At 42.5% G+C, this 19,126-nt stretch overlaps 1 protein-coding gene across 1 annotated transcript; it reads left to right on the top strand.

Moving 5' to 3' along the window:
• The first annotated feature begins 11,938 nt into the window (after positions 1 to 11,938).
• On the top strand, positions 11,939 to 15,903 carry LOC133924250 (probable L-ascorbate peroxidase 7, chloroplastic). Its single transcript, XM_062369698.1, has 12 exons — positions 11,939 to 12,228; positions 12,333 to 12,449; positions 13,436 to 13,556; positions 13,647 to 13,747; positions 13,852 to 13,939; positions 14,256 to 14,323; positions 14,408 to 14,494; positions 14,953 to 15,027; positions 15,107 to 15,184; positions 15,271 to 15,375; positions 15,491 to 15,546; positions 15,683 to 15,903. Exons 1-11 carry the CDS (start codon positions 12,067 to 12,069, stop codon positions 15,509 to 15,511), a joined length of 1,023 nt encoding a protein of 340 aa, XP_062225682.1. The 5' UTR covers positions 11,939 to 12,066; the 3' UTR covers positions 15,512 to 15,546; positions 15,683 to 15,903.
• Positions 15,904 to 19,126: the final 3,223 nt, after the last annotated feature.

Here is a 19,126-nt window from a genome sequence, read left to right as displayed (position 1 = left end):
AAGTCGCGGTTACCGCGATAACTGGTCAAAAATTCAAAAAAAAATTGAACAAAATTTATTTGATAAAATTTGAAATTTGAGGAAAAAATCGCGATTTTAGCCGTTCGGTAACCGGTCTGTTTGGACCGGTTACCGAACGGTTTTCTCGAATTTTTCGCATTATCGATAACCGTTCAGTTTTCTCTGTAACCGCTCGGTTTTCTCAATTTATCGAACGGTTTTCTCGATTTTCAGTGAAGTTAACAAAAACCCAAAAATTATATTAATCTTGTAAAATCAATAACTAATTCATCTGAGCCTCAAATCAAGTGAAACAAATTTTTTTGTTTCCTTGTAACATGATCTACATGACAAAAGTATTTATACTCATAAAAAAGTTCAAAATTTTCTGTGAGAAATTGTATTTGCTAAACCAAGTTAAATGCATAGTTTACTCTTTGCAAATCCAAAAATCATGAAACTAATTTTGTTAGTCTTCTTGCATGATCCTATGTCTTTTAAAAATACTTTAACTCATGAATTAGTTATTTTAACATGTAGGATTGTGTAAATATGTTGCGAATATTAATTCATAACTGACTCATCACACCTCAAAAATTAGTGAAACCACTTTTATTAGTTTATTTATACTATAATTTACGTAGAAAAAATAATAGTAGACATGAAAAAGTTAATTACAGTGTTGTTTCTTAATATATTCACTTTATACTTGTGAACTTTGTAAAAAATCATAGAGAAATTAATAAAACTCTATATAAAATGAAATCAATTTTAAAGATCCTCTTAAGATACGTTTTCACAAGAAAAATATGTGTTTTTATGTTAAACTTTTCCTTAATATGAGTTAATAACTGGGCCGCACGCTTCAATTTTTTTTTTCATTTTTTCAAACTTCCTCCCTATAGAATATGATGCAAACGACATTATTTTTGAAAAAAAAAATTCACAGAAGGTCTTAGAATTGTGTCTAGTTTTTTTAAAGATTTTTTTTTATTTTTTTGAATTTTTTGAATTCAAATTCGGTTACCGTTCGGTTTCTGAAACCGAACCGGATTGAGATGGTCGGTTATCGCGATTTTTGCTCGGTTACCGTCGTTTTTTAACCCTGGTAGGTACTTGTCTGATTGTCAATAATTCTTTTTTATTTGATGTAAAATTCTGTGAGTAATTTTTTGAGTGAAGTAACCTTGGGAGGGTGCAAAATATAATTTTTTAAACAATAGTAGTTTTAAAACACAGTTATCATAAAGCGTGGCATGGAGGTTGCATATGTATTATTGATGAATATTCCATGGGACGTAGAGTTTTTTATCGTAGCACGAATGGCCCCTAACCATTCAGAGATGACGAATGCCTAAATAGTAACCTAATAACGTATCGATGCTAAACCTAACATGCCTTATGGAATAAAAATAGTTCGTGTTACAATAGATGCTCTCTACTAAGTGCACTTAAGATATCTGCCCTTCCTTAGGGCATCGGGGCTCTCCGACTTAGCGTGACGTGCCCTCTCCTAGGTCATTTCCCTCTCTGCTTCGCGTGGTTGAGCCGCGACATGCTCCTTCACGGTCTTTCTGATGCACTCCTCCTTTTATCGCTTCGTCCACAGTTCCTCCCGCTATTGTTCGTACTGACGACGTTCGTAAGCTTCCCTCCTCCATTGCATGTTTATGTCAACCCACCTCTTTTTGGTGGTCATTTTGCTCCATGTCCAGTCACACCATGAAGTCATAGAGAGGTAGATGAGACTAAACAAATGAAATAAGAGGGAAGATTAGTAAGACAGTGCATGAAATCGTATGCAAAGTGCTATAGGAGTGATCTATATCGCTATACTGGTGGGTATTCATACGGTCTATGTCGAGACAGATCGTACTGGTAATCGGCACACATAAAGAAACGTCTGTCGTAAGTGTAAGAGATGTCATATGACTCATGAAGCTTACAAGGGTCATCACAGAAGCACATTAGTAGTTCGACCCCCTAGAGGAAGTCCCACAATATTTCTTGGGTGGGCTTGGTGGAACTGAGAAAGACATTGCAATTAAGAGAGCTGAGGAATGAGTGATATATCTATAGTTCAGAGTGAGGTTATTTATGATGGCTGGGGGCAGGTGCATGGACTGAGTGCATGGGTATGACTAGGGGCTGGAGTATGAGAGTATTGTGCATAAGGACAAATGAGCAGAGATTCCTTATGAAAGTTTAAAAAGTTATTGCATTGATGATTGTCAGAGATTCTCTTTGAAAGTTGTTGCTTGATGTGGTCATTTTATTATAAAAGTTTAGCAATGAGTTATTGTTGCCTTTGTATGGAGGATAGGGAATCCTATGAAAACATTGAGCTTAAAAAAGATATATTGGTAGAATCATACATCCACGCCATTTATTAATGAAAGTAAATTACATCACATTTAAGGCTCATTGTAAGCATTTGTTGCATGTCTATGGCTACAATACATAAGGCAACATGCACCAACTCGTACCATATTCCTACACAATCTACGATAAGTTATTGTCGGTATAATAGGTAAGGGGTGCCCCATGTGGTGGGCCCCATGTCACGAAGTGTCAGCGTGTGGCAGGTATTATCAAGACCATGGCCACAATGAGCAACTAGCCCCCTGGTCGTGCAACGAGGTCATGCGGCATTACTGGTTGCAGAAGCAGGTACTCACCTAACCAATTAAGTCTCATTTAATGATGTCTACTCGAGTATTTTTTTTTCGCTTCCCCAAGCACTTGCTTTCAACGAGGCATGGTCATGGGACAACGTGGAGTTGTAGTGATCCATCCCGTAGCATTTAATGTCGTGGGATGGTCTAACGGTGAGTGTGCTAGCGTTTGGTGATGGTACAGGATGCATAAGACGACCAGAGCGGAGCAGTGGTAGTTGGCTTCATCAAGGGTAGGTTTGCCACAAGGTTTGGCATGGTCTATTTGTTTGTGCATCTTTGCCCTTGGCATATAAAAGAGTCAAGACTTAGTTTGTAGAGGGAGGACATTCTGTAACAAGTTCACCCATTTTCATAAGATAGTACACATGGTATAGGGCTATTATCCTACGCGAGACCTGAACCTAGATAAACCTCGACGTTCTTGAGTCCAGGTTGATACACTCGTATAGGAAACGAGTATCAATGCGCACATCATTCGGTATAGCCCAGATTATTGTCAGGGATCAAGCCCCCCTCGATAATTGGTTTGCTAGGTAGGGGTGTGTTTTTTTGCGTTTATGCGGGCATTGATACTATGGTTGGGCTACTAGTGATCAGATCCTCGACTGCTCTAGAGTCCCGTTTCGAGGACCCTGGCCGTTAGGTCTTCGTCATGGGATACAACCCAAACGAGCTTGTTGTGCTCCAAGCATGGGATACCGAATTGGAGTCCGAGGACTCCGAGCCTGAGTGAGGGGTTTGCAAGGTGGCCTATGCAGCAAGGGGCACTAGCGACGCTTGTGTCGCGGGAACCAGAGGTGAGCCTCAGGCTGTAGGCCAAGAGGGAAACCCAACCGGCACCAGGCATGGGGAGGTCCTACTTTGCCCTAGCAATAGCAACACCGCACGGAGGAGCGCTCGCGTGAAGAGGAGACCGTGGCGGCATCCTCGTCAAGGCCATCGTGGCACATGAGGAAAGTGAACATCGAGGGCTCCTCCCCTCACAATGTTTTTCCACTCCACGGTCAGCAGCTCAACTACAAGGCCATGACCCCTGCGCAAAACTTGCAGACTGTGTGGGTCCTTCTCATCCATCCAACGGTGGCGGTATCGGAAGGTTCACCGGTGGCACCACAGCTGTATGATCTCGCCTTCTTAGTAGAGACCACCCAGCACTAGACCGTGGTAGCGGCCGCCCCATCCTCTGTAAGGATCGATCGGGATTGTGGCCGGCCGAGGTCATGATAGGCTCCGCTCTGGGAGGAAATCCATGCTCCCTCGGTGGCAGGGAGTACGAGGCAACCCCCACCACGCTGGGGTAGTCCCCTGCTAACCTGCGCGACATGCTCTGCCACCGTGACCTATGTGATATAATCTGGGGGTAGAAGGCCCATTAAAGCAGGAGGGGCATGCCTATCGAGAGCGGGAGAAGGGTAAGCAGTCCTGTAACTCACCTTCGCCACACATGGAAGCATCAATCTCCTTCATCTCATCGCCTAGGTCGCGAGACCATCGGCTCTCTCTTCGATCATGTGCGGCCACCCATCAGCGAGCGACTCTTCATTATAGAACGGAGCACAACGCTCTATCTGTTCGACTACGAGAGGTGTGCTGGCCAAACAAGTTCTAACCGGTCCTAGCCGAAAAATACGATGGCTCAACAAACCCAGAGGAGTTGTTGTAAATCTACACCACCATGGTGCAGGCTGTGGAAGACGATGGGAAGGTCATGATAAACTACTTCACAATCGCCCTAACCGGTTCAACACAGTCTTGGCTGACGAATCTCCCCCACGGGCCAGTCTGGTCCTGGGAATTCAGGAGACCTACACCCGCCCAAGGGTCGAGGATGACCTGTATTAGGTCAGGTAGTGACAGGGCGAGCCACTGTGAGACTACATCTAGCATTTCACCGAATGCCGAAACACCATTCCAAATATCACGGGTGAGTCCATGATCATAGCGTTCAACAGGGGGGTTAGAGACTAGAAGATGGTCAAAAAGCTAGCCAGAAAGAAGGTCCGGAGTGTCACAACCGGTTTTACAAGGTCAAATTGGGTGTAAACTACATGTATGTCAGGATCAGTTTCATCATATATGTAGTGACATCATTAGTGGTAAATAGTTCTATATTGAATAAAAATAACTTTATTGAAATAAATACCAGAGTTTTAAACAGCAGCAGAAGAACACGAGAAAACTCCAACAAAAACTTCAGGGCACACCACAGGCAATCGAATGGGGTTAACACGACCTAGGACACTCTGTCTTTATTGTAGTCTTCAATTTTCTTGATCTCCGTGTAGTCTTCTTCAACTGAGCAGCATTTATTATTAGAAATAGCAAGTGTGAGTACATATCGTACTCCATAAGTATGAAAAATTATGACATGAGGGCTTAAGACAAGAAAGAATTGACTCAGGTTTACTGCATCTATATCATCCTAATCTAGAACTCAAAAAGGTATAATAGTTCTATTTACTATGTGTGACGATATTGACTTCACAAGAACAGCTCATCGGATTTCATCCAACTAACAAACTCACCAGATATTCCATATCCGTCTACCAACTCATCGGGTTACCACCACTAGACTATCAAACTCACCAGATATTCCATATCCGGCTACCAACTCATCGGGTTACCACCAGCTGACTACCAAAACCAACCATCCAAGATCCTTACTAATCAAGAAGAAGTCCAAACCGCTCTTGACCGTGAGCACGGCTGATCGATCAGTTTTACACTCTGCAGAGTTTACACACTTTACCAATGAGTTATGATCAACTTTTTTGCCAATACCCGTTGGTACCATACACACTTCTAAGGTGTACGCCGAGAGATCACTACAAGACCGTTATAAAGCTCTCGTCGTCCTGTAAGTACCCACTAATGTTTCACTGCTAACAATGATTCTATCACTACAGAAGCTTCCTATTGTGCCACTCAACCATCCACGAGTGCCTACAGAACCAGAGGGGTGGCTAATTATTTGGCTAGTCTGTACCCATATAAGTCTCATGGTTGTGTTGTTTAGCCGAGTTGCATGCTTCAAGAATCAGTCCTTAGGATCCCACACAGGTACAAACCACACCCAACTGTGCATTTCCCGCACACGTGCATTCCCGCACCATCGTCAAGTCAACCATCCTACTAGGATCCCTAAATCTCATGTTGCTACAAAAATTACCATTTCCTGTTCATGTTGCATAGATATTAGTCATGTTTAAATTATAACCAACCATGACAGCGACTAAGCGTAATTACCCTTATCCCAAAAGGTAAATGATACAAGTACTAGTAAACCCTAACAAGGGATTTCAATTTAGACCAAGCATGCAAGAAGGATAAGATACTAACATACAACCCTAAGTTAGGTGCAAAATGAGCAAGGACACTTGCCTGGATATTGCTCATCATCTTCGCAAACTAAGTCCTAGAATATCACAAAGTCATGACTTTGTAGATCATCGATTCTTCTAGACACGTTATACTCTACTCATGAAAACATGCAATTAAAAGCATAAACAAATAAATACAAAATAAAACCCAATTTGCAAATCAAAAGAGAAAAGAACAAAGGGTTGAGATTTTGATGAAGAAAGAACTAGGTTAACTGGATTTAACATGAAGGAATCCAAGACGACAGAAACTGTTTTACCGTAGAATGATGTATAAAGATGTCTGAGAATATTGACATGTGAGATCATATAATTTTATAAATATTATTTAAATATTGAATTCATATCCTATGTGCAATAATATGTGAGCTCTACACATCGAAGCCATTTGATATGCATCTAGCTATTAAAATAATATATATAATTATATAGTACTACAAGGCTGATTCATTGGAAACTTGCCGAATTTAGATGAATTTACAAAGTAGCTTGGTATTTAGATGAAATTTGCTGAACAAGATTTGAAATGATGAACTCTATTGGAATTAAGAGAAATTACAAATACCCCCCCCCCTATAAGTTTTATAGTTGCATTTACCACCCACAAGTCTAAACCTGTTGCAATATCCCCCCCCCCCAGGGTTCTCACTTGATATCATGTTAACATATTTGTCTTGTTGTGACCTCAAGTTCTCCACGTAGGTTAATAGCATAGATAGGAAATGATTGGGGAGGGTTTAACTACGTGTAACGACCACTAAACCTACTTCGTGTAGGGAATTGCAATGACATATTTGATTCAATGGACTTTATAGTGTGTTGTTAGTCCTTTCCTCATCCTCACCTTTCCATGTTGGCAACATACGTGGAGCACGCTAGGTGACATCACGGTAAATATGTTATCATACCGTCAAGTTAGAACCCTGAGGGGGGATTTTGCAATAAGTTTAGACTTGCAGGGTGGTAAACGTAACTATTTTACTTGTAGAGGGGTATTTGCAACTTCAAGTGACTTGTGGGGGGGGGGTATTTGCAATTTTTCCTTTGAATTATGAGGGCTGGAGCAAAATTGATTATAGAAGGTAGGGGCTAACATGTAAACATACTAACTAGGAAATAAAGACAAATAAAAGAGAGAAAGGGAGGGGGTTCCTTACAATTGCGCATACCAACAGAGAGGATAGAGAGAGCGGAACAGGGCAATGGCTAACGGTGGGTTATTGGCTTCGCTGACATGAGGGGGCTCGGTGGCGACGACAGTAAGCTCAGAACAGGTGGCCACGTTGCTGTGGACTCGGGGAGGTGCTTGCCTCATCTATGATGCATGGAGGCACGCGCATGTCGGAGGGGATTGGGTTTCGTGAGAGGCGGCGATCGGGTGCGTAGCCACTAACATTGACACTGGGCTTCGATGGCGTTTCAGCGAAATGAGGGAAGCATGGCGTAGAATGCGAGAAGGAAAGCTCTGTTGTATTGTTGGTAAAGGCAGGTGTGTTCTGAGGTAGTGGCAAAACAACAACGAACACTGCTATGCTTAGTGGTGACCATGAACAGATGCAGCAATGAAGATGCTCATGTTCCCACAAATAGATTATGAATTCAACGGAAGTACTTGAACACAGAGCTTCATATTTATCAGGAACGCAATGCTAGGGTGGAGGTTTGGATAGAAATTCATTTGAAAAGGAGATTGCCCGGTGGGATATTTGGCATGATCGAGCATCAACGCTTGAATTTGGGATCATGTTGCTGGTTGTGTCCCTGCAGTCCTACTGAGCTCTCTTGTGGACATGCAAATGGCCTGATGCAACACACCGTGACATAGTCAGCACATCAAAATAACCACTAGATAGACAGGAACATTGAAGGCATCCTCGATGCGCGCACAGGACGTGCCCAGGCAAGAGGCAGATGGCACGACAACATAGATGCCAGTGGTGTCAGTTATCCTCTAGATAATCTTCTTTTGGGAGAAGCGGAAGAAGACCAGGAGCACACGATGGAAAAGGGGCTTGGCGTTTGGATGGCCGGTGTGCCAGGAACGCCAATGCCATTCGACGGCAACACGGCTGAAAAGACATGGATGAATATTGACATGTTAAAAAAGGTTTCAGGCAGAGGAATCATACTAGAGATGTGGAACATGGCAAGGAGAACATGATGATGGTGGTTGGGGCTGTAGGAACTCACCGACAGTGACAGGATCTAAGATCCAATTCGGTGGAGACTCTGGAATTCGGGCTCATGTTTCCATTGCGCCGATGAAGATATGGTCGAGCCCTTCAGTGATCCTGAGGTGCTCTTGATGTTCTACATGATGACGTGTGTGGTGTGGCCGGATCTTCGTGGATCATCGGAAACACTGATGGATTCTTTGGTTCACATCCTGGACGCGGCCAGACACATAGCAGCACGGACGACGACCACATGACCGGAGGCTACGGTGCACATTTGGCTGATCTGATTTGGAGATTAGTGGAGGATGGCCAGGGGAACATCCTAGTGAAAGGGCATGGAATTTGGTGTGCTAGATCGTCAGGAACGAGAATGCCAATTAGGGTTCTCGTGGCTGAACGTAGCTGGCAGCGAGGACAATGAGCCATAGCAACATCCTGGCGGCGTGGTAGGGCTTTGGAGAGGTAGGGGAGGACATGCCGATGAAGATATGGTCGATCCCTTCAGGGATCCTGAGGTGCCCTTGATGTTCTACATGATGACGTGTGTGGCATGGCCAGATCTTTGTTGGATCATCAGAAATGATGATGGATTCTTCAGTTCATGCCCTAGACGTGGCCAGACGCAGAGCAGCGCGGACGATGACCACATGAACGGAGGCTATGGTGTACCTTTGGCTGATCTGATTTGGAGATTAGTGGAGGATGACCAAGGAAACATCCTGGTGAAAGGGCATGGAACTTGGTGTGCTGGATCACCAGGAATGAGGGTGACAATCAGGGTTCTCGTGGCTGAATGCGGCTGGCAGCGAGGATAGCGAACCATAACAACATCATGGCGGTGTGGAAGAGCTTTGGAGAGCTAGGGAAGGACATGTTGATCCTATTTATAGGGTTGGGTGTGGCTGACCACGAAATGGGGAGAGGAAACGATCGGAGGTGGAAGACGAAACGAACAGGTGGAAGAAGAAACGGATGGCTCAGGTTCGCAGACGATATCTCCACCATTTGAACTCCAAATTGGACGTTTTTGAACTCTATCTTGTAGTACTCAAAAAGATATACAACTTTGTATTCATTGGAACTTCTGAAAATGCCATCTTGATTTTCAAAAATGAGTCACAAGATAAATTGTTTAAACTCAGATCTATCTATATAGCATTGATTTCGAGGGTCATAACTCCTAGCTCTATTATCCAAATGGGGACTTAAATAGTTGAAAATCAAAGCTCTCAATGAGACCTATAACCTTGGTATTGTCAAGATTTGTAATTAAGGTCGTCTTGAACTGTGAAACTGCATGAGAAGACGAGGCTGTGAGATAACTCCGACTGGGCACTACTGATTGCGTTGGCACATAAGCTAAATGGGTGATGTGGCGGCCAAGTCGATATATATATATATATATATGTATATGTATATATATATATATGTATATATATGTATATGTATATATATATATGTATATATATATATATATGTATATATATATGTATATATATATGTATATATATATATGTATATATATATATAGAGAGAGAGAGAGAGAGGAATCGGCATTGGTGGCTCGGGTTCATGGCGGGCATCTTTGGAAGGAGAAGGTGGGCACGGTTAGTTCCCTGGCCAAGTTAGGCTTGGCCTAGATTGGAGGAGTTGGGCGCACGGTGAAAGAGCTGGGTCACGGAGAGAGATGGGTAAACAGAAGGACAAGAAGGAGGTAGAAGAAGAACCTTCATCAAATACCTACGTGGCAGGCCAGCCGTTAATGAGCAAGAAAGCGTTAGAGCAATTGGATCGGACAAGTATGATTCTGCATGATCTATACATGAAGAGGTTCTATGAGGAGAAACATCTTTCTCCTTGTTTCAATGCCAAGTACTAGCGGTAAAATTTTCTGCAACCAGCTGGAACCTTCCTCGTGACCTTCGAGGATTTATTCCTCATCTACCATCTTGACAATCTGGACATCGGTCTACTGAGATGCTAAACACTATAAGCGTTATTAATCATAGTCTATGCTTAATGAACCATCTAACTCATTGATACGCTCATTCATCTATATTACTCTTATGTGTAGACTTATGATTCAAAAAGTCAGGAGAGAGATTCCAAGAATCGGATTCCTCGACCCACAGGTTATATGTGGGTCAACAATCACTTGGTCTCCGGGAGAGGTTGAGAAATACGTTGCGGAGGCCATGGTCACTCTCTATGGATCGAAGGACCTTATTCTTCTACCGTACAACTACCGAGACTATTGTATGCTAGTTTGTAGCTATACACACAATCAACACTGCATATACTTCGACTCGATGTACTACGATCAAGAGAGGTATTCAGATCTGACAGATTTGTTGACAAGGGTGTTCGCGAAGTATGTTTCGATGGGCGGGATTGTATGGAGAGATAAACCCTCGGCGACCCACCAACATCAGTTCCGGTAATAATTCATCCGTCGCACATTAATTTACCATTATAATATGCATTCCATAGAACTAAATGTACCGTGCATAAATTTTTGCAGTGTCACAGGCAGTCGCAGGGCACCAACCTCTGTGAGTTCTATGTTTCCCAGTATATGCTGCAAATCGTTGGCTCTAGTCCATCACTATAGTCGGTTAGTGTAATTATAGTATATTAAAATACATTTTTCATCATTGTGCCTAACTACTTAAATTTTCTTCTACAGACGTATAAATTTCTTACAAGTAATCTCATGAAGGACAGTCTAATGTATATTAAAAAAATGTTCATCCATTTAATACTTGCGAAGATCATAAAAGAGACTGACAAATTTTATGATCCCGAAAAGTTTAGGAGTCAAGGTTTGTAATCTCAACAGAAGCTGTTCATTTCAATATATTGAAAATACTTGCATCTTGCAGTCTAGTGATGTATTATACATTTATAGCTAATGATATAGAAAATAAAGCAAATAAAATCATTACTTCCTTTTAATCCAATGTGCTAAAGCTAATTTGTTGGTTTATTTATTATCAGGTACGAGGTTGACTCAAGAATGAAGAATAAAGAATGTTTTGCAAATGTTAGGAGCCTTTGTAATATTGATATTTTACTTCTGTTTATGTGTGACTTTGTAATTTTGTAATGTTGCGAGGTTTTGTAATATTGACTTTGTGATATTGAATGAAGATGTTCGATTTACAAAGTGTATAGAGTTTAAATGCAAATGATCTGCTGTGTGTATGGTATACTACTGTATGTATTTTGTTGTTGATATGTCAGTTACATTCAGTAATATATGGATTCTATACTGTATATATAATAGTACAGACGAATTTACGAATACAACCGTCTGTACAAATTATGTATTGTCCTATAGTACAAATAACTATAATAACAAACAATCTGTACTGTTACTATATCATAGACGGCTTTAAACTTCGAGCCATCTGTGATATTACATAGTATAGACGATTCTCGTTTAAAATCATCTGTACTATTACTGTATTACAAACGATCAATGGTTCCGAATCGTCTATAATATTCTACCGTATAGATAATTAGTTATTATAACCATCTGTTTTGTACGGACGGTTCAAAACTTTCACGTGTAATTTGAAAAACTGTCCCACACAATTTCCGAACTTTTTTACAGTAGTGCTAGCTCGTCCGCTCCGAGTAGACGTCAGCAGCCTGACACACGGCCGTTCCCCTTGACCCTCAGCCGAGCACGCCCCGCGCACCGACCCGCCAAACCCGTCGACTCGAAACCCGGGCGAGGCGCCGTGGTGGACTCGACCACTCTTTGCGCGACCCGCAACTCCTCCTCGCTCCAAGGGTCGCCGCGCTCCCACCAACCCAACCCCCACCATGGCCGAGCTCCTCGCCGCAGCCGCCACCCTCCGCGCCGCCGCTGCCACCCCGTCCGCCCGTCGCGCGACGCGGGCCAACTGCGCCTTCTTCCCGCTTTCCTCGGCCTCGCCAGCTCTCGCGCGCGTCGGGCTCCGCGCCGCGCCTTCTCGGCTCCCGCAGGTCCGTACCGTGCCGGCTCGTTTGGGCCACAGGGTGGCGGCTTGAACCGTTACAAGATCGAAATGGTGGCGGACGTTGACTCGTGTTTGCGTGTGTGATCGCAGAGGGCGAGGGCGGTGAGGTGCATGGCGGCGGCGGCGGCGTCCGACCCGGCGCAGCTGAAGGCCGCGCGCGAGGACATCAGGGAGCTTCTCGGGACGACCCACTGCCACCCCATCCTGGTGCGTACGGTGACCCATGTCATGAGCTTGTTTGCCCAGAGACTTCATCGGATCATCATCGACTCGTCGCTATGTATTGTACATGGTTACGAGCTGTGATTAAACCCTTCGAAAGCTTACCATTGCGTTATAAATTTAAAACATAAGCGTGTTGAGATAGTGAGGTTATGAATTGCGACCTACTACTGATGCAGGTGCTAATATCACCGTTGGAGAACATAGTCGTAGTGTGAGGCTGTATCGATCTATTACTAGCTTTGGTAGTGGTGTGTCCGTTCATATATGCCTCTGCAGCATATGGTGTGTGATCAGCACATCCACAAGCGGCCATTCATGCGCGATGTGCTTGACTGCCTGTTATCCATCCACCATTGGGCTTAATATGTGACTTTTAGTGATGTACGAAGCTTAGCCCATATAAGCTAGTAGAAATAAGATTCTACCTGAGAAGTTTCTTTTGATATGAAATGGTATAAGGTATGTACGATAAAATTGACAAGTATGAATGTCAAAAGAGTGACTGACATATCCATACTGCTATACCAGGGAACTTTGAATAGTCATGAGATGGTATGAAGTAATTCAAAGGGGATTGCCCAGGACAAACTTTATTAAAGGTAATAATGGCTAATGATACTGTGTAAATGAAGAGGATTACCAAATGTGTGCTTCAGGCTCATGTCAGAAGACAGAAGTTTATAGTAATCGAATATGATGTATTTTTCCTTTGCTTGGTCATAGGATGTTTTATTTAGATATTTTCTGTAAAGTTTAGAGGTTAATTAAAGGCATTGATAGGACTGCCATTTGTCCAAATACACAATGTTGAATGAAATCGTACATATTGCATCTTGCAACTACCAAATGCAATGCAATGGCGTCTATGGTCTGTTATCTAAGACATCTATGTACAGAGGCAGGTTACCTTTAGACTTCAATTTTTTATATCCAGGATGATTGATTGTAATTTGTTTGACTGCATGTAGGTCCGCCTAGGATGGCATGATGCTGGTACGTATGACAAAAATATTGAGGAGTGGCCACAACGAGGTGGAGCTAATGGAAGCTTAAGATTTGATGTTGAGTTGAAACATGGAGCCAATGCCGGTACTGTTACTCAACTTTCCTCAATATCATTGCTTTGTTCCTTCTATGTGTACTATGAGCAACTAAAAGTCTTGATTGAAATTCTTAAAGGTCTGATAAATGCTCTAAAGCTTGTCCAACCGATTAAGGACAAGTACCCGAGTATCAGTTATGCGGATTTATTCCAGTTAGCAAGTGCTACAGCAATTGAGGTCTGACCTTTCCCCCATTGAAGTATCTCGCTATACTACTTTTAACTACCTTACTCTACGTACTATATTCAAGCTTAATGCCTTCTTTGTCAATCTGACGCCAGGAAGCTGGTGGCCCAAAGCTTCCAATGAAATATGGGCGGGTTGATGTTACTGGACCTGAGCAATGTCCGCCTGAGGGAAAACTTCCTGGTTAGTAAATTCTCTTCAGTGGACTTCCCAACATGCCGCGTCCAGTACCAAACTACCAATACCCTTTTTTTCGTTTGTAAGAATGAATTAAGATATGGGGGATACTTATTTAGATGTCTTTTATCTGCTTGAAATATCCATTAAGTGTATTTCTCATTCCAGAAAATTAGGGGATAACTCTATTGCCACATTGAAAAGTACAAAACAGTTCTTATTTAGATGGGAAAAGATGCACCAGCATATCCTCTTGTTAGCCAATTCCACTAATTTTGATGCCCGCCAATTCTTCAGTTCTCCTGTATCTTGTGTTTCACAGATGCTGGCCCCAGTGCACCTGCTGACCACTTGAGGGAGGTATTCTACAGAATGGGCCTTGATGACAAGGTGCGCCAATGACAACCCGAGTAACCCGTTTCCCTATGTGCTTTTAACTGATTTTGTTGAGCTGTTTGAATCATGTGTCTATAGGAAATTGTTGTCTTGTCTGGAGCACATACACTTGGAAGGTCAAGGCCTGAACGAAGTGGCTGGGGGAAACCAGAAACAAAATATACCGTATGTTCTTTTCTTCTTTCTGTAATGTGCAAAGCAGGAACATCAGTTACTTGATGTTCCTCTTTTCTGCGGAGATTTGTTTTGAGAGTGATTTGTTCCATCCACCGTGTTCCCGTGTTTAGGTTAAGGATTGCATTGCATTTTATCATTTTGCAATAAGGACAACATTGTGTTATTATTAATGCTTTGCTACTTCGTGCCTGTGCTTAAAATTACCCTTAGTCCTTCTGGAAAGGAACTAATTATGCTTCCATTCAAGATTTACACACTGAGTGTGCTCTGTGCGTCATACAATGTCTGTTGTTCCTTTTCAGCCGCTGACTACTTTTGTTGAATGATGCAAAATTTCTCACATAATGTCTCTAAAGTCTTCCAAAGCGCTGTGCTGCATCGTGTATGTGATTAAATTCAGTCATGCCAATATTGAGTTCTTCTATCATTTGTTGTTTACTTCACAGAAAAATGGCCCTGGTGCACCCGGTGGGCAATCATGGACCGCCGAATGGCTGAAGTTTGATAACAGTTACTTCAAGGTATGTGCCTTTTGCCATATATGGCATACTGAATAATTAATCTGAGTTTATCAGATCTGAACTGGTAGCAATATTTTAGGAGATCAAAGAGAAAAGAGATCAGGATCTTCTGGTCTTACCTACAGATGCTGCATTATTTGAGGACCCAACATTCAAGGTGATATCTGATACTCAACTGTATGTTGTCAGTATCCTATGAAACAATTATTGAACTTACTGTCTGAGAATCCACAACACAATCAGGTCTATGCGGAAAAATATGCAGAAGACCAAGACACATTCTTTGAAGACTATGCTGGAGCTCATGCTAAACTGAGCAATCAGGGTGCAAAGTTCGATCCTCCTCAGGTCAGTGTCAACATTCCATCCTTAGTTTTCCTGCAAGGTCACCATTTGCTGATTTTCCTTTTCCTCTAGCAAGTTGGGAAAACCTTACCATCCTTTTTTCAAATTGATCCTGCAGGGATTCTCATTGGATGATTAGTGCCCGTGAAGCAGGCAAATACTCTCGTAGAAAAGGTGTATACTCCCTCCCGCCCCCAATTTGTAAACTCATATCACTTATCTATTGCGCTTGACAAATGATGAATCAAACAGTTCACTTACCCTTTCCTAAAACAAATTCGTTCCATTGCTACCCGTCTACCCTTTGCAGGATCATCAGGAGAAAACACACAATACATTGTCCTTCTTGCCATACAAGATGGAGCAGTTCCCAACTTCTCATCATACTACGAGATGGAGATTTTCCAATTTCAGCTAGATTTCGGAAGCAGGGTTTTTCAAATAAAAAAAAAAGACACGGCAAATGAATTTCAGACCCATTGTGTGAACGTCCAGAGAGTGCTATCTGATTTGATGTTTATTTCTCTTTCACATGATGTGCTGTCAATTCTCTACTAGTCAGATGGCTCCTCTTGCTGCTGCTGTTAGACAGCAGATCTGCAATACTTAAAACTTTCTGGTCCCTACCTCTGGAGCCGCTGCTCGAGTGCTTCCCAACATAACCAGGAGTAATTTGCATCTCGCCATGCTCTCGGATTTGTTTCACAGGCACAGAAGAATCTTTATAGCAGTGATATGGGCCACGACATGGGCTAGTTGGTGGGGCGCCCACCACTTAAGAAAACCGGGTTGGACAGTAAGACATCATTAGGACAGCAGTGTAGCGAGGCATAGATGCAGATGACGATAGGCGACGGCGACGGCGACGAGCGCGGCATTAACTCTGATCAGCGCCACGTGACCGCCACGTGCCGGGCACCAACAGCTCGCTCTGTGGCGCAACGAGGCAAGGCCAAAATTACAAACTTCAAATGAGCCCGCAGGTCCGCCGTCCAGTCACTTTCCCGGTGATTATACTGGCACTTACCGTTCCTTCCCGACCAAATAACCCAACCGTTTTTCTTTTACATTTTCCTCAGCGATGATGAGTGGATCATTGAAAAAGTGCGGTAGAGATATTTTTTGGACACGAATATTTTAAATTCAGTCATTACCAGTATCCGCCAAAATTAAAAACTAAATAACATATGCACCGTATATTGCAAAAATAGACAAATATGTTACCGTATTTACAAATTTAGCATATTTATTCAGCACCTTATTTACCAAAAACGTAATTTCAGCATCTGAGTGTGCCGTATTCAGCACCTCAGATGCTGAAAATAGACTTAATTAGGTGACAAATACGGTACATAATACCATATTTAGCACCTCACTTGTCGAATACAACCTGTGCCTGTGCGTCACGCTCGCAAGAAGAATAGCAAGAGAAGCTAGAAGCTAGAATCCACCTGAAACTTTATGTATTTTTATTTAACTCACGATTTATTTGGAAGTACAAAAATAATTCAAAAGTTTCTAACATTTTTATGAACAAACTAGAGCTCACTAGCAACCTATTTTAATTGGTGTGATAAAAAAACCTAAGCCAATATTTAATTAAAATTCTCGAAATAAACCAACTTTTATAAATTCTAGTAATTTTTAATGCCTCAAAAAAATTCTCAAAAATCTTGAAAAAAATCATTAATATTCTTCTCATATGATGTACTAATTTATAAAAATATTTCCAACCCTATATTATTTGGTGAAAAAATGAGTTCTTTTGTAATGCTCTGTTATATGCATTTTTATCATTTCATATGATATTCTCTTTTTAATTCAATTTGACTGAATTATATGGATTGTATGTCGTGTATGGCAATGCAAAAGTATGATTGAATCATGCAACAAGTAGTAATTAACGATCTTTCGGATTTCTAAAAAAATAGTTTAACTATTGGAGGGGGCGGTCAGGTTGAGGCAGGTGCACTGCCTTGGTAAGGGTGTGTGACTACCGTCGTTCGAGAGCGACGAAGGGCCACCGACCACTTGCTGCGCTCCAGCCAGGAGGGTGAGAAACCTCTTGGGTTGTGGCAGGACGCGGGCAGGTTGCCAAAAGGAGGTCAATCCACTCATGTCGAGCAGGAGCCATCTCAGGAGAAACTCGTCGCCGCACGGAAGACAATGTCGATGGCAATTGGTAGTCCGCAGAGGTGGCAACCATGATGTTTATGTCCATGAAGGCGAGGTCATGAAGATGGAAGAACATGGAGGTTAGCATCGTCGAGCCTCATCAAAAAGGTATAGATATCACTGAAAACCATGATATTAGGACATTCGGTGTTCTTTTGTTGTGTTTGTCGACTCTTATGTGGTGTTGAATTCTTCAGTGTTCGTACTTGCACATGTCCTTATGTTCGGATGTGGACAAGGAACACACTCGCGTAGAGCGAAGTGAATCGCCTTTACAGCGCAATGCAGAGCGTGCTGATAACGTACTACAGTTAGGATTGCAATGTAAAATAGAGACATAAGTAATGGATTCAATAGTTAATATTCTTATTAATAAATGTATTATTTATACATGATGAATAGTTATGTCCGTTTCGGAGGCATTTCTCGACAGATGTCTATTGCTGAAAGTGCATTCGTCATATTGGTTTGTAACAGTGATGATCTATGAGACGATACACAGTCTCATATGTGCCAACCGCGACATCTACGCATCGAAAACTTGCGCCTCAAGGACGAGCTCAACCACATCTCGGTGTCTGCACGCTCCCAATGATGTCTCGCTCGCACCCCAGCTGTTCAACAGAATGCTATGAAGGCACTAAAAGTCCCGAACTCAAACAAATACATCGAGTTGGACCATCTCGTGTTATGATGTGCTGCGCCTATGTTGGAGGACCATGTCCAGGTGTGCCCCACAGTGGAGGGTGAGGGGGACAAGGAGGGCGCGACCGTCACGCCTCGACAGTGTCTAACTCCTCACCTGCCACTATGCCATGTGGACGCTAGCCACCGAGGTCATCACATAGTCTAGTGCCATCAGGATCACATGCGGTGCCGAGGTCCCTTGACTAGTTACCTCGATGAGAGCTACAAAGATTTCGTGCTATGTTGTGTGCCTCATTCTCATTCTTCTGCCATTGCCTCGATGTGATGTTTTATGTGTGCTCTGTTATGTGTTGTGCGTGCTTTGCCTCTATGTGGGTCTTTCTTGTGTTGTTGTTGCTTTGGAAGTCATCTGTTTGGGGGCTAGTGAGTTTGACATCCCTGCTGGGGTGCTCAAGCGATCAAGCCTGGAGCTTGGTGTCGGCACCAATGGTGACCACATTAGCTGCCTCTCGGCAGCCATGGTTGGTGTGAGCATGACCATCGCGTATCTCCTGGTCACGAGGTCATTGTGGGAGATGACCGATGCAATGGCAAAGAGGGGCACACCTAAAGTGGCATATTTGAAGAAGAAAGGAAGAAGAAGCAGGGGAAAATGAAAAGAAAGAAATGAGGAAAGAGCGGGCCTGGTGCGTGGGTCTAGTGGGTAGCACTTTTTGCTTGTATCTCTATCTTAGTCAAGAAAATATTATATTTTAATGTGTTCAGTGTCCACCAGTAAATAAGCAATATTTTATAGTGTCTTCCCTAAACACAAAATCATGTTCAACCGTAAAAACAACATTGTCGTAGTATCTAGGAACAAAATTTGCCTACATTTTCCAACTCAACAATGATCAAATTAACACCATTTGTTCTACTCATCTATTATATA

The sequence above is a fragment of the Phragmites australis genome, chromosome 7 (genome assembly GCF_958298935.1).
Source record: "Phragmites australis chromosome 7, lpPhrAust1.1, whole genome shotgun sequence".
In the NCBI taxonomy this organism is placed as follows: domain Eukaryota; kingdom Viridiplantae; phylum Streptophyta; class Magnoliopsida; order Poales; family Poaceae; genus Phragmites; species Phragmites australis.
Note: the sequence above shows the minus strand (reverse complement) of the source record. Positions and strands in the feature narration are given on the sequence as shown.